Here is a 15,475-nt window from a genome sequence, read left to right on the forward strand (position 1 = left end):
GACCTCACACTTCTCTATGTTAAAATCCATCCGCCACTTTACCACCCACCCCACCAACCCATCTATATCGTTTTGGAGATTATGGCTTTCCTCTACACTATCCACTACTCGGTCAATCTTTGTGTCATCTGCAAATTTCCCAATCGTGCCCCCCACGTTCACATCCAAATCGTTAATATATAACACAAACAGCAAGGGTCCCAGTGTATTGCCGTTCATTGAATACTTCCTTGTCAAATCACTCCTTCCAAAGTGTATCATCTCTCACTTTTCAGGGTTAAATTCCATCAGCCACTTATCTGCCCATTTGACCATCCTATCAATATCTTCCTGTAGCCCAAGACACTCAACCTCACTGTTAACCACCTGGCCAATCTTTGTGTCATCTGCAAATTTACTAATCTTCTCCCCAACATAGTCATCTATGTCATTTATATAAATGACGAATATAAATGACCCAGCACAGATCCCTGTGGTACGCCACTGGACACTGGCTTCCAGTCACTAAAGCAGCATTCTGTCATCACCCTCTGTCTCCTACAACTAAGCCAATTTTGAATCCACCTTATCAAATTACCCTGTATCCCATGTCCTTCTTTATAAGTCTCCCATGTGGGACCTTGTCAAAGGCTCCAGAGACTTGAACCCTTGGTGATGGTCAACAACCCCAGTGCTGCACTATCAGAGATTACTTATTTTTCAGATACAACATTAAACCAAGGCCCCATCTTGCTGCTCAAGTGGGTGTAAAAGATCCCATGGCCTCTATTTTGAAGAAGACCAGGGCAGTTTTCCCTGGGGTCGATATTTATCCCCACACCAAAGTCACTACAAACAAACGCTCAGGTCATTTTCACTGTTGTTTCTGGGATCTTGCTGTGTGCAAATTGGCTGCTGTGTTTCCTACATTACAAAAGTGACTACACTTCAAACAGTACTTCACTGGCTCTGGAGCACTGTGGGACAAGGGGTTGAGAAAGCCCATAAGAAATAGGAGCAGGGGGAGGCCATTCAGCCCCTCGACCTGCTTCGTCATTCAATATGATCATGGCTGATCTGATTGTGGCTTCAACTCCACTTTCCTGTCCAGCATCCCCCCCCCCACCCCCCCATAACCCTTGAATCCCTTGTCTATCAAAAATCTGTCCACCTCAGCCTTGAATTATATTCAACGAGCCAGCCTCCAGTGCTCTCTGAGGGAGAGAATTCCAACAAGAGTGAGGATGCTCAGAGAGAAAAGAAATCCCTCCTCATCCCTGTTTTAGATGGTAGACCCCTTACTTTTAAACTGTGTTCCCCTCGTTCTAGATTTCGGGGGGTAGTGGTGGGGTTGGGGGGGGGGGTAGAAAAATCCTCTCAGCTTCCAGCCTGTCAAGAACCCTCAGAATCTCGCACCTTTCAATAAGATCACCCCTCATTCTTCTAAACTCTAAATGAGCACAGACATCAAAGTGAAAGACTTTCTTAGAGGAATTGGAATTGAAACAAAAACTATCAACGTGTCAGCAGCTGCCAGTCCCTGACAAGACTCTTCAACCTCTAACTTTCCGATTAGAGCCACTTTCCCGTGATGTGTTCTCTTTGTGTGTGTGGAGGGGCGGGTATTAAACATTTAATCAAACCCCACCAACCCCAACCCCCCCAAGTCAATGTCCAAATTCGTTACAGGTTTACATCAATTTCACCCCGTTACATTACCTGGGCTGAAACCTCCTTGGAAGTAGAGGACAAGCAGCAGAAAGGATCCCAGGCAAGTCAGGGCTGCTATCCGGACCAGCCTGCCCGTCCTCATTGCCTTCAGCTCCAGCTTGTATCTGCTGCAACCGGGGGGGGGGGGGTGGGGTGGGGTGAAGGGTCCCAGCTCCTCTCACACACCCACCCCTCCCGCCTCCTGCCTCCCGCCTCCTGCCCCACCACCTTCAGCTCCGATACCCGTCCTGCTACAATGTAACGCGGGCTTTTAATGTAACAGGTTTCCACCTCCCGGAACCCACCACCAGCCCGGGGGACAGGGAGAGGCACAGGCTTCAGCAACTTGTCCGGAAACTCCTTTTTCACCAGTTTTTTAACGGAGTGACCTGATCACCATGTCAATTTTACAATTACTTTTTTTATGTGTGTGTGTGTGTGTGTGTGTGGGGGGGGGGGGGGGGGGGTGGAAGGAGGGGTTGGAAATGTGAAGTATGTTTCCCACCACCCCGCCCCCCCCTCCTCCCCTCTGCCTCTTCAGCCACCCCCTTCAAGCGGTTTTGTTCATTCCGCTACCGTAATGTTTCTAAGAAGCGGACCCCCGGCCCTTGAGAAGCAAGAGGGGAGGGGGAGAGAGGTGGAGGGGGTTGGGGGGGGGGGGGGGCGGGTTTGTCCTGTTTATCTGTTTAATGCATTCCCAATTTTTGTCTCTTCTAAAGAGTTGACACTTGTTCTGCGCCCAGGTTCATTGGAAGGGTAGACCCAGGGCAGGAGGAGGCCATTTGGTCCGTTGCATCTGTGCTGGCTCCTCGCCAGAGAATTCATATAGCGCCTTTCCCATCCTCAAATATCCCAAAGTGCGCTATGTCGCTGGATCATTTTCCCTCAGAAGATACTGGCTGCGAAATAATTAAAGGGTCGAGTGTTGCTTGACAATCCAATCCCTGTGTTAGCTTCTGAGAAACAGGCTGGAGGTTGGTACAAATTGGATAGTCTTGGGGGGGGGGGGGCTTCAGTCCTCAGCCCAGCAGGGGTGAGCAGCCGTGTTGTCTGTCGCACTGAGCGCTGTCTCTGAACCTCAAGGCCACAGTGAATCCCAGAGAGACCCCTCCTTGTCTGTGACTTCATAGCTGAGGTGAGACTGAGGGATAAAGAGTGAAGGGCATGGGGGGGTCGGGGGGGGGGTGGGGTGGGTGGAGGGGTTATGAAGAGATGAGGCAAGGGGAGATGGGGGAAGGTGGGGTGATGGAGTTGGGGGATATGAGGGTCTTGCAGGGGAGTGTTTAATTGAATTTTGCCTTTAACATCCCTGAAACCAGGCATTGAATTAGCACTTTATCTAAAGTTTGGCATCTCTAATAAAGCCTCCAAACTCGCAGCCTCTATCATCTAGAAGGACAAGGGCAGCAGACGCATGGGAGCACCACCACCTGGAAGTTCCCCTCCAAGCCGTTCACCATCCTGACTTGGAAATATATCGCCATTCCTTCACTGTCGCTGGGTTAAAATCCTGAAACTTCCTCCCTAACAGCACTGTGGGTGTACCTACACCACATGGACTGCAGCGGTTCAAGAAGGCAGCTCACCACCGCCTTCTCAAGGGGCAATTAGGAATGGGCAATAAATGCTGGCCCAGCCAGCAATGTCTGCACCCCAAAATAAAATGCACTCCCCCAATACCACACTGGATAACATGCTCAAGCCTCTGGAGCGGGAGTTGAACCCATAAATGTCTTACTCAAAAGGATCAGGTGCTACTGACTGTGATTGAGTAAAGAATATTTACCTCTTCTTACTGACTATGTTTGTTTAAAAAAAAAGCATTTTGTCGAATTCAGTGACATAAATGTATGCCAATAGCTGCTGAATGTTAATGATCAGTTTATGATGTGATTCACAGCTTAGTGAATTAGGTTTAAAACATTGTAAAGAATGATGACCCTCATTTAATGACCTGACCTAGATAAGCTGACTGTCAGTGAGCACTGTGCTGGTCAATAATTAATCAGAGTAACCAGCTCTGCAAACGAGCTTTGGGCAGCAAGAAAAATCAACTCATGCCCACTCCCAAATCACGTATCATCAAACATTCCCCTCCATGGCCTCAGCCCTCCCTATCTCTGTAACCTCCTCCAGATCCACGACCCACACAGATCTCCCTGATCCTCCAATACTGGCCTCTTGTAAGTTCCCAATTTTAATCGCTGCACCATTGGCGGCCGTGCCTTCAGCTGCCTGGGTCCTAAGCTCTGGAACTCCCTCCCTAAACCTCTCAACCTCACTTTCCTCCTTTAAAATGCTCCGTAAAACCTACGTCTTTGACCAAGCGTTTGGTCAGCTGCCTGCCCTATTATCTCCTGTTGTGATCGGTGTCCTATTTGCCCAATAACACTCCTGTGAAACACTCTGGGATGCTTGATATGTATTTATTCCCCAACCAACATGTGAAATAGATTATCTGGCTATTTACCTTGTGGCTATTTATGGGAGCTTGCTGTGTGCAAATTGGTTGGCACATTTCCTGCTTTACAACAGTGACTACACTTCAGCAGTACTTCATTGGTTGTAGATCACTATGGGATGCCTGAAGGTGGTGAGAGGTGTTACACAAACACAGATGTTTTCTTCAGCCTCTCTAAAATTGTGCTGATTTGTGACATTAATTCGCTAACGTCAGTATTTCAGTGATACACCAATGATAGTGGAACACTTTAATAAATGTCTACGGGTTGTTTACCACAAGCATCAGACCTGTCATCGACTGCAAAAAAAACAGCTCAGGAAGTGACAATCTTTTTCCACCCTGTTACTCAAGCCAAACTTGAGTTCCATTGTTTTAAACCATAATGTTTTAATTCAAAATTTACTTCAGCTATTAATTATCTATTTACTGGGGATCAGGTATGTTCCTTCTTTACATTTCGTATTCTTCACCCATCCAGAATGGTGTGTTAGCCGTTAATCAGTAGCTCACACACAGAGGCAACTGTGTCAGAGTAGTATTGCAGACTCAAGCCCTCACTCAAGACTGACAGTCTAGTTAAGTACTGGGCAAATGCCATCTTTCAGATGAGAGATTAAACTGAGGTCTCTGTCTTCCCTCTCGGCTGGATGTAAAAGATCCCATTGTGTGTCTATTTCAGATAAGAGCAGGGGAATCATTCCCACTGTTCTGGCCAGTATTTATCCCTTAATTATTATCATAAACTGATCATCTGGTCATTAGCACACTGCTGTTTGAAGCTTGCTATGGGCAAGTTGGCTCCCTCTGTTTTCCTAATTTACATTAGTGACTACACTTAAAAAGTGCTTCATTTTCTGTAATGCACTTTGGAACACCCTGAGGCTGTGAAAGGTGCTACAGAAATGCAAGGCTCTCTCCTTGCAATTGAATGATGTACATGAGCACACAGATGAATATCCACATCGACACACAAAGCAAAACACATATTTAGAACTGCGATCTCAGTTAGTACTGGACAGCCAGCGGTGGTGCTGATGCAGCTCACTGCATGTTGACCAGTTTCAAACAGTTCCAGCTGACAGGAAGGTAAGTGTAGGAGGGACATAGTCAAGGTTTCAGCAAGCGACGAAGGGCGGGGGGGGGGATGCCGGAGTCCCAGGAAATATGCTGTGGATCATGCAATTTTTTTTCTGTTCATGGGATGTGGACATCGCTGGCTGGGCCAGCATTTATTGCCCATCCCTAATTGCCCCTAGAGAAGGTGGTGGTGAGCTGCCTTCTTGAACTGCTGCAGTCCATGTGGTGTAGGTACACCCACAGTGCTGTTAGGGAGGGAGTTCCAGGATTTTGACCCAGCAACAGTGAAGGAACGGTGATATATTTCCAAGTCAGGATGGTGAACGGCTTGGAGGGGAACTTCCAGGTGGTAATGTTCCCATCGATACGCTGCCCATGTCCTTCTAGCTAGTAGTGGTTTTGGGTTTGGAAGGTGCTGTCTAAGAAGCCTTGGTGAGACGTGATCTTGTGAAACTGCAGCATCATAGCAGAAACAAAACACCTCATCGGGCTCCACAGTAACAGGAAGAGGCCATTCAGCCCCTTCAATCTGATCCAGCCATGAGTTAGACCATGGTTGATCTGTACCTCAGCTCCATTCACCCACCGTTACTCCATGTCCCTTTCTTATGTTTTAGATTATCTGGTTCGCTTTGTTCAGCAATCACGAGCTGCGCCCTTGATATTCACACATTAGTTGGTGCTTGAAACAATATAGGCAGAGAGACCGATTAACTGAACAAACACTGGTGGTTTATTGGAACTAAGCACACAGCACTCACAGAATGTGCGTTCCTTCAATTATCTCCAGCTTTTGACTTACAGTTACCCAAGTAGCCACTGCTGTTTAACGATTGGTTGATACAATCATGTGGTCAGTTAACTACATTCTCTTAAAGGTACATTGCACTCCACTTTACGACGCCCTTGATACCTTTAACCCAACAAAAAGAATCTACCAATCTCAGTCTTGAAAGATCCAGCTGTTCCCCAGCATCCACTGCCTTTTGGGTGGCAGGGAGTTCCTGATCTTTGTGTGGAGTAATCCTTGATTTCAGATCAAGCCTTGCTGTACAACAATGGAAAACAGACCATGTCTGCTACTTTAATCCGTTTGAAACATCTCACAGAACATGGGAGTCAGCGCTGCAGCATGACAAACACATCTGGGCTTTCACCTTTGGATACCTGGCTATAATTTCAGGTCAAGTTGAAAGAAGGAGAGGGTAAGGCTGTAGGGGAATCTGGCGACATGAGTTTAGCTGTCTCGTCCCACTTCTCACTAATTATAGGACTCGCAGCCAACTGGCACAACCCTGCAGTTAAGCAGAAGGATGACTGGTGTGGGAATTAGAAAAAAATGCAGAATAATAATGGGGCACACAAGCTGGTATAGTTCAAAGGGAGCTTCAAAAAATAATCCCTTCACAAATAATTAGCATGAAGTACAGCAAGTAATGAGGAAGGCAAATGGGATGTTGGCCTTTATTGCGAGGGGGATGGAGTATAAAAGTAGGGAAGTCTTGCTACAACTGTACAGGACATTGGTGAGATCACAACTAGAGTACTGTGTACAATTTTAATCTCCTTACTTAAGGATATACTTGTATTGGGAGCAGTTCAGAGAAGATTCACTAGGCCGATTGCTGGATCGGAGGAGTTTGTCTTATAATGAAAGATCAAGCAGGTTGGGCCTATACTCACTGGCGTTTCGAATAAAGAGAGGTGACCGTATTGAAACATATAAGGTTCTGAGGGGATTTAACAGGCTGGATGCTGAGGGGATGTTTCCCCTCGTGGGGGAATCTAGAACCAGGGCACACAGGCACACAATAAAGCATCCCCTATTTATGATGGAGGTGAGGAGGAATTGATTTTCTCAGAGGGGTGTTAGCCTTTGGAATTCTCTTCCACAGTGAGCAGTGGAGGTCATTGACTATATTCAAGACTGAGAAAGACAGATTTTTGATCTACAAGGCAGTCAAGAGTTATGGGGGAACAGGCAGGAAAGTTGGGTTTAGGCCACAATCAGATCAGCCATGATATTATTGGGTGGCAGAGCAGGCTTAATGGCTGCATGGCCTACTCCTGCTTCTATTTCTTATAAACATGCTGTACCTGTCCTGGGAGTGTTTGATGGGGACAGTGTAGAGGGAGCTTTACTCTGTATCTAACCCCGTGCTGTACCTGTCCTGGGAGTGTTTGATGGGGACAGTGTAGAGGGAGCTTTACTCTGTATCTAACCCCGTGCTGTATCTGTCCTGGGAGTGTTTGATGGGGACAGTGTAGAGGGAGCTTTACTCTGTATCTAACCCCGTGCTGTACCTGTCCTGGGAGTGTTTGATGGGGACAGTGTAGAGATAGCTTTACTCTGTATCTAACCCTGTGCTGTACCTGTCCTGGGAGTGTTTGATGGGGACAGTGTAGAGGGAGATTTACTCTGTATCTAACCCCGTGCTGTACCTGCCCTGGGAGTGTTTGATGGGGACAGTGTAGAGGGATCTTTACTCTGTATCTAACCCCGTGCTGTATCTGTCCTGGGAGTGTTTGATGGGGACAGTGTAGAGGGAGCTTTACTCTATATCTAACCCTGTGCTGTAGCTGTCCTGGGTGTTTGATGGGGACAGTGTAGAGGGAGTTTTATTCTGTTGGGAGGGTTTAAACTAAATTGGCAGGGGGATGGGAACCTGAGATGATGCTCAGGTTTGAAGAAAGCAAAAATTTGTAGAAAGCAAAAACAGAAGAGAGGCGAAGCATAGTCAAGCATCAAATAGCACCAGGATAGAGAATAACTTTATAAAAGCAGAGTTAAAGTACTCTATCTGAATGCATGTAGCATTCGCAAAAATGTTTTTGATTTGAAGGCACTAATTGAGGTAAATGGGTTTGATTTAATTGCCATTACCAAGAGACTTGGCTGCAGGGTGACCAAGACTGGGAACTGAATTTGCACTCAGAAGGGATATGGACAATATGAAAAGAAGGTGAGGGAGCATGAGATTAATGCATTAGTAAGAGAGGATCGAAGGATCGAGATGTAGAATCAGTTCGAGTGGAGCTGAGAAACAGCAAGGGGCAGCAAACATTGGTGGGAGTTGTTTATAGGCCACAAACTGTAATGCTAATGTTGGCACAGTCTAAATCAGGAAATTAGAGATGCATGTAACATGGGTAATACAGTAATAATGTACAATCTACACATCGACTGGATTCACCAAATCAGTACTAATGCTGTAGAGGAGGAATTCTTGGAGTGTGTACGAGGCGGGTTTCTGGAACAGTACATTGAGAAGCCAACTAGGGATTGGGCAAGTTTCTACTTAGTGTTGTGTAAAGAGAGATGACTAATTAATAACCTAACTGTAAAGGAGCCTTTGGGAAATAGTGACCATAATATGGTAGAATTTTCCATTAAGTTTCAGTGCGATGTAGTTCATTTTGAAAGTAGGGTCTTAAATTTGAAGAAAGGAAACTATGAAGCTATGAGGGGCAAGTTGGCTATGGTGGATTGGGGAAAATACACAACAAGATTTGACGGTAGACAGGCAATGCCTAGTATTTAAAGAAATACTACACTGTCTACAACATACATTCCTCTAAGGCACAAACACCCAAAGGGAAAGGTAAATCAACATTGGTTAACAAAAGAAGTTAAAGACTGAAATAGATCAAAGGAAGTGGTTTATAAGGATACCAGAAAAAGGGTAAGCCTGAGGATTTGGAGCAATTTAGAATCCAGTAAAGGAGGACCAAAAAACTGATTAAGAAAGATAAAAGAGAATATGAATGCAAATTGGTGAGGAACATAAAGGTGGACTGTAAAGCTTCTTTAGGTATGTGAAAAGGAAAAGATTAGCCAGGACAAATGTGGGTCCATTACAGATGGGGACAGGAGAATTTATAGTGAAGAACAGGGAAATGGCGGAGAAACTTAACAGTTACTTTGCGTCTGTCTTCACGGAAGATGATGCAGAAGATCTCCCAGAAACATGAGGTGACCAAGGGACTTGTGAAATTCGGGAACTAAAAGAAATTAGTATTAGTAAAGAGATAGTTCTTGAAAAGTTAACTGGAGTGAAGGTTGATAAATCCCCTGGACCAGAGTGATGAAGGAGGTGGCCAGAGAGGTAGCAGAGGCATTGACAGTTACCTTTCAAAATTCTATAGATTTTGGAAAGGTTCCAGTGGACTGGAAAGTAGCAAATGTTACCCCATTATTTAAAAAGGGAGGGAGGGAGAATGAAGAACAACAGACCTGTTATATTGACATCAGTAGTAGGGAAAATGTTGGAATCTATTATAAAGGATGTGATATCTGGGCATTTAGAAAAGAGTAGTAAAATTAGGCTGAGTCAACATAGATTCCTGAAAGGGGAATCATGTTTGACAAACTTGTTGGAGTCTTTTGAGGATGTTACTTGTAGCATAGATAAAAGAGAAGCAGCGGATGTGGTGTATCTGGATTTTCAGGTTAGTAAATAAGATTAGAGCACATGGGATTGGTGGAAATATACTAGTATGGATTGAGAATTGGTTAACAGGCAGAAAGCAGAGAGTAGAAATAAATGGATCATTCTCAGGATGACAGACTGTTACTACTGAGGGTACTGTAAGGACCAGTGCTAGGTCCCAGCTATTCACAAGCTATATAAATGATTTGGATATGGAAACCAATTGTAATATTTCCAAATTTGCTGATGACACCAAACTGGGTGGGAACATATGTAGTGAGGAGGATGCAAGGAGGCTTCAAGAGGACTTCGACAGGCTAAGTGAATGGGCTAGAACACGGCAGATGGAATGGAATGTGAATAAGTGCGAAGTTATTTACTTTGGTAGAAAAAACAGAATATTTCTTCAATGGTGAGAGGTTGGGAAGTGCGGTGACCAAAGTACCTGGGTGCCCTTGCTCATAAATCACAAAACTTTAGCATGAAGGTGTAGCAAGCAATTGGTATGTTGGCCTTCATCACAAGGGGATTTGAGTACAGAAGTAAAGATGTCTTGCTGCTCTTATAGAGCCTTGGTGAGACCTCACCTGGAGTATTGTGTACAGTTTTGGTCCCCTTATATAAGGAGGGATATACTTGCCATAGAGGAAGTGCAATGGGGATTCACCAGATTAATCCCTGGGATGGCGGGACTGTTTTACGAGGGGAGATTGAAGAGACTGGGTCTGAATCCCTTAGAGTTTCAATATGAGAGGCAACCACATTGAAATTTACATAATTCTTACAGGACGTGACAGGTGGATGTAGATAAGATGTTTCTCCTGGCTGGTGTGTCTAAAACCAGGGGACATAATCTCAGGATAAGGGGTAGGCCATTTAAGACTGAGATGAGGAGGAATTTCTTCAATGAATCTTTGGAATTCTCTACCCCAGAGGGCTGTGGAAACTTAATCATTGAGCATGTTCAAAACAGAAATCAATAGATTTCTGGAGACCAATAGGCAATGGCATAGTGGTATTGTTACTAGGCTATTATTCCAGAGACCCAGGGTAATTATCTGGGGACCTGGGTTCGAATCCTGCCTCAGCACATGGTGGAATTTGATTTCAATAAATATCTGGAATTAAAAGTCTAATGATGGCCATGAAACTGATAACCCACAGATCTAGCAACTCAAGGTAAAAACCCATCAGGTTCACTAATGCCCTTTATGTGGCCTACATGTGACTCCAGACCCACAGCAATGTGGTTGACTCTTAAATGACCTCTGAAATGGCCAAGCAAGCCACTCAGTTGTAACAAACTGCTACAAAGTCACAAAAAAGGAATGAAACTGGACGGACCACCCAGCATCGACCTAGGCACCAGAAACGTCAATGGCAATATCAGCCCTGTCAACCCCACAAAATCCTCCTTACAAATATCTGGGGGCTAGTGCCAAAATTGGGAGAGCTGTCTCACAGATTAGTGAAGCCTGAAATAGTCATCCTCATGGAATCATAACTTACAGATAATGTCCCAGACTCCACCACCACCATCCCTGGGTATGTCCTGTCCCACTGGCAGGACAGACCCAGCAGAGGCGGTGACACAGAGGGATACAGTCAGGGGGAGAGTTGCCCTGGGAGCCCTCAACATCAACTCTGGACCCCATAAAGTCTCATCAGGGCAAGGAAACCTCCCCACGTACTGCCCTCCCTCAGCTGATGAATCTGTGCTCCTCCATGTTCAACACCACTTGGAGGAAGCACTGAGGGTGACAAGGGTGCTGAATGTACTCTGGGTGGGGGACTTCAATGTCCATCACCAAGAGTGGCTCGGTAGCACCACTACTGACTGAGCTGGCCAAGTCCTAAAGGACATAGCTGCTAGACTGGGTCTGCGGCAGGAGGTGAGGGAACCTACAAGAGGGAAAAACATACTTGACCTCATCCTTACCAACCTGCCTGCCACAGATGCATCTGTCCATGACAGTATCGGTAGGAGTGACCACCACACATTGTGGAGATGAAATCCCATCTTGAGGATACCCTCCATCGTGTTGTGTGGCACTACCACCATGCTAAATGGAATAGATTTCGAACAGATCTAGCAACTCAAGACTGGACGTCCATGAGGCTCTGTGAGCCATCAGCAGCAGCAGAATTGTATTGGAAGACAATCTGTAGCCCAGTATATCCCCCACTCTACCTTTACCATCAAGCCAGGGGATCAACCCTGATTCAGTGAAGAGTGCAGGAGGGCATGTCAGGAGCAGCACCAAGCATACCTAAAAACAAGGTGTCAACCTGATGAAGCTATAACACAGGTCTACTTACATGCCACACAGCATAAACAGCAAGTGATAGACAGCTAAGTGATCCCACAGCCAAAGGATCAGATCTAAGCTCTACAGTCCAGCCACATCCAGTCGTGAATGGTAGTGGACAATTAAACAACTCACTGGAGGAGGACACTCCACAAATATCCCCATCCTCAGTGATGGAGGAGCCCAGCACAGCAGTGCAAAAGATAAGGCTACAGATTTGCTACAATCTTCAGCCAGAAGTGCCGAGTGGATGATCCACCTCGGCCTCCTCCGGAGGTCCCCAGCATCACTGATGTCAGTCTTCAGTCAATTCAACTCACTTCACACGATATCAGGAAATGGCTGAAGGCACTGGATAGTACAAAGGCTATAGGCCCTGACAATATTCCGGCAATAGTACTGAAGACTTGTGCTCCAGAACTTGCCACGCCCCTAGCCAAGCTGTTCCAGTACAGCTACAGCACTGGCAACTACCCGGCTTTGTGGGAAATTGCCCAGGTATGTCCTGTATACAAAAAGCAGGACAAATCCAACCTGGCCAATAACTGCCCCATCAGTCTACGCTCCATCATCAGCAAATTAATGGAAGGGGTCATCAACAGTGCTATCAAGTGGTACTTATTTAGCAATAACCTGCTCACTGACGCCCAGTTTGGGTTCCGCCAGGGCCACTCAGCTCCTGACCTCATTACAGCCTTGGTTCAAACATGGACAAAAGAGCTGAACTCCCGAGGTGAGGTGAGAGTGACTGCCCTTGACATCAAGGCAGCATTTGACCAAGTGTGGCATCAAGGAGCCCTAGCAAAGCTGGAGTCAATGGGAATCAGGGGGCAAACTCTCCACTGGTTGGAGTCATACCTAGCACAAAGGAAGATGGTTGTGATTGTTGCAGGTCAGTCATCTCAGCTCCAGGACACCACTGCAGGAGTTCCTCAGTGTAGTGTCCTCGGCCCAACCATCTTCAGCTGCTTCATCAATGACCTTCCTTTCAGCATAAGGTCAGAAGTGGCGATGTTTGCTGATGATTGCAAAATATTCAGCACCATTGACACTTCCTCAGATACTGAAACAGTCCATGTCCAAATGCAGCAAGACCTGGACAAGGACCTGGCTTGGGCTGGCAAGTGGCAACATTCACACCACACAAGGGTCAGGCAATAACCATCTCCAACAAGAGAGAATCCAACCATCGCCCCTTGATGTTCAATGACATTACCATTACTGAATCCCCCACTATCAACATCCTGGGGGGTTACCATTGACCAGAAACTGAACTGGACTAGCCATATAAATACTGTGGCTACAAGATCAGGTCAGACTCTAGGAATCGAGCGACGAGTAACTCACCTCCTGTCTCCCCAAATCCTGTCAACCATCTACAAGGCACAAGTCAGGAGTGTGATGGAATGCTCCCCACTTGCCTGGATGAGTGCAACTCCCACAACACTCGAAAAGCTTGAAACCATCCTGGACAAAGCAGCCTGCTTGATTGGCGCCCCCATCCACAAACATTCACTCCCTCCACCACCAATGCACAGTAGCAGCAGTGTGTACCATCTACAAGATGCACTGCAGGAATTCACCAAGGCTCCTTAGACAGCACCTTCCAAACCTACGAGCACTACCATCTAGAAGGACAAGGGCAGCAGATAGATGGGAACATCACCACCTGGAAGTTCCCCTCTAAGTCACTCACCATCCTGACTTGGAAATTTATCGCCGTTCCTTCACTGTCGCTGGGTCAAAATCCTGGAACACCCTCTCTAACAACACTGTGGGTGTACCTACACCACAAGGACTGCAGCGATTCAAGAAGGCAGCTCACCACCACCTTCTCAAGGGGCAGTTAGGGATGGGCAATAAATGCTGACCCAGCCAGTGACACCCACATCCCAGGAATGAATAAAAGAAAATCAGGGATATGGAGATAGCGCAGGAAAGTGGTGTTGAATGTGGTGTTGAGGTAGATGATCAGAGATGATCTAATTGAATCGCAGAGCAGATTCAATAAACTGCATGGCCTACTCTTGTTCCTATCTATCTAACCCCATGTCACACCTGTCCTAGGAGTGTTTGATGGGGACAGTGTAGAGGGAGCTTTACTCTGTATCTAATCCCGTGCTGTACATGTCCTGGGAGTGTTTGAAATGGGTGCCTCAAATGAGACAGTGTTTTTAAGGTTATGAGCACAGTTTAAAAATAAAACACATTAAGAATTACAAAAGAATGATTGTATAAAGTTCATGTGTATGATAGTGTCCTTTATTTTAACCATTTAACAGCACTTCACTTTCTGTTACACAGTGTTTTCTGGGAATTCCAAATCTCCCGAATTTCTCTCAAGATCGCAGGAAACTGAAAAGCAGAAGACGAGAATGAGTTTAGTGAGTTGCTGTGATGCCATATTCCAGTTAATTCCCTTTTGTCAACAGCCACACCCCTGGAAGTTAGTGGACGGGTGCAAAACATACTCTGGAAGGTGAATGGAATATTGTCCTCTATCTCCCTGGGATGGAAATCACAGGGGAGGAAGTGATGTTAAAGCTACTGAACACTGCTTGGGGCTACAGGTGCATAGTGTTCACGTTGCTGGACTAGTAATCCAGAAACCTGCTGTACTAATTGTGGACATGAGTTCAAATCCCATCACAGCAACTGGGAGGAATTTAACTTTAATGAATTAAATCACACTGGATTAAAAAAAACTAGTCTCAGCAATGGTGACCACGAAACTAGCATTGATGGTCAGAAAAACCGATCTGGTTCACTAACGGCCTTTAGGGAAGGAAATCTGCTGTCGTTACCTAGTCTGGTCTACCTGAGACTCCAGGCCCACAGCAATGTAGTTGATTCTTAACTGCCCTTTGAAATGGGACATTAAGATGTATCTCTAGTAGGTACTCACCAGTCTCTAGAAATAAATTAGGGCTGGGGCAATAAATGCTGAATCTTCCAGTGAAGCCCACGTTCTGTGAATGAATAAAATTACAAGGCCACATCTGGGGCTGGACTAAAGTGACCATCATCAGGTCCAGGTAAGATGCAGTCAAAGGGATTATTTAACCTGACTCCCTGACTTCTTCTGGGTTATGTTCGTGACCTGGTACTCTTGAAGAGGCATGCTTGAGGTCTGTGTGGACCAGGATGCTTCACCAACATCCAGGGCCACATTTTAATTTAATTTGTTAAGTTTTATCTAAGTTGCACAAAATTTACAGTTTATTGGCTGTACCCCTTTAAGAAGGAAGTGGGGAATATCCACGAACTTTTTTATTGGCATTGACACCTGTCACCAGTTAGATCATTTGTGTAAGAGATCATTTGTGTACCTCACCTGCAGTAACTGGGTTCAGTTCTGGACCCCACCCACACCCCAGGAAGGTGGTATTGGAGGGGGAGCAGCACAGATTCACCAGAATGATACTGGGGCCGAAAGGGTTAAATTATAGATCACCAGAACTGGGCCCCGAATGATCATCGTCACCTCTGACATGTCAACTATTGTT

The 15,475-nt window shown here is 45.8% G+C and overlaps 1 protein-coding gene across 1 annotated transcript in view; it reads right to left on the reverse strand.

Annotated features, from left to right (window-relative positions):
• The window catches only part of si:ch211-236h17.3 (carbohydrate sulfotransferase 11), an 85,914-nt gene extending 84,052 nt beyond the window's left edge, over positions 1–1,862 (reverse strand). The window contains exon 1 of the mRNA XM_041190714.1: positions 1,699–1,862. Within this exon, the coding sequence (XP_041046648.1) occupies positions 1,699–1,792 (94 nt within the window). The 5' untranslated portion in view covers positions 1,793–1,862. The remainder of the gene's footprint in view (positions 1–1,698) is intronic.
• Between the last annotated feature and the right edge of the window lie 13,613 nt (positions 1,863–15,475).

This window comes from Carcharodon carcharias, chromosome 7 (assembly GCF_017639515.1).
Source record: "Carcharodon carcharias isolate sCarCar2 chromosome 7, sCarCar2.pri, whole genome shotgun sequence".
Classification (NCBI taxonomy): Eukaryota; Metazoa; Chordata; class Chondrichthyes; order Lamniformes; family Lamnidae; genus Carcharodon; species Carcharodon carcharias.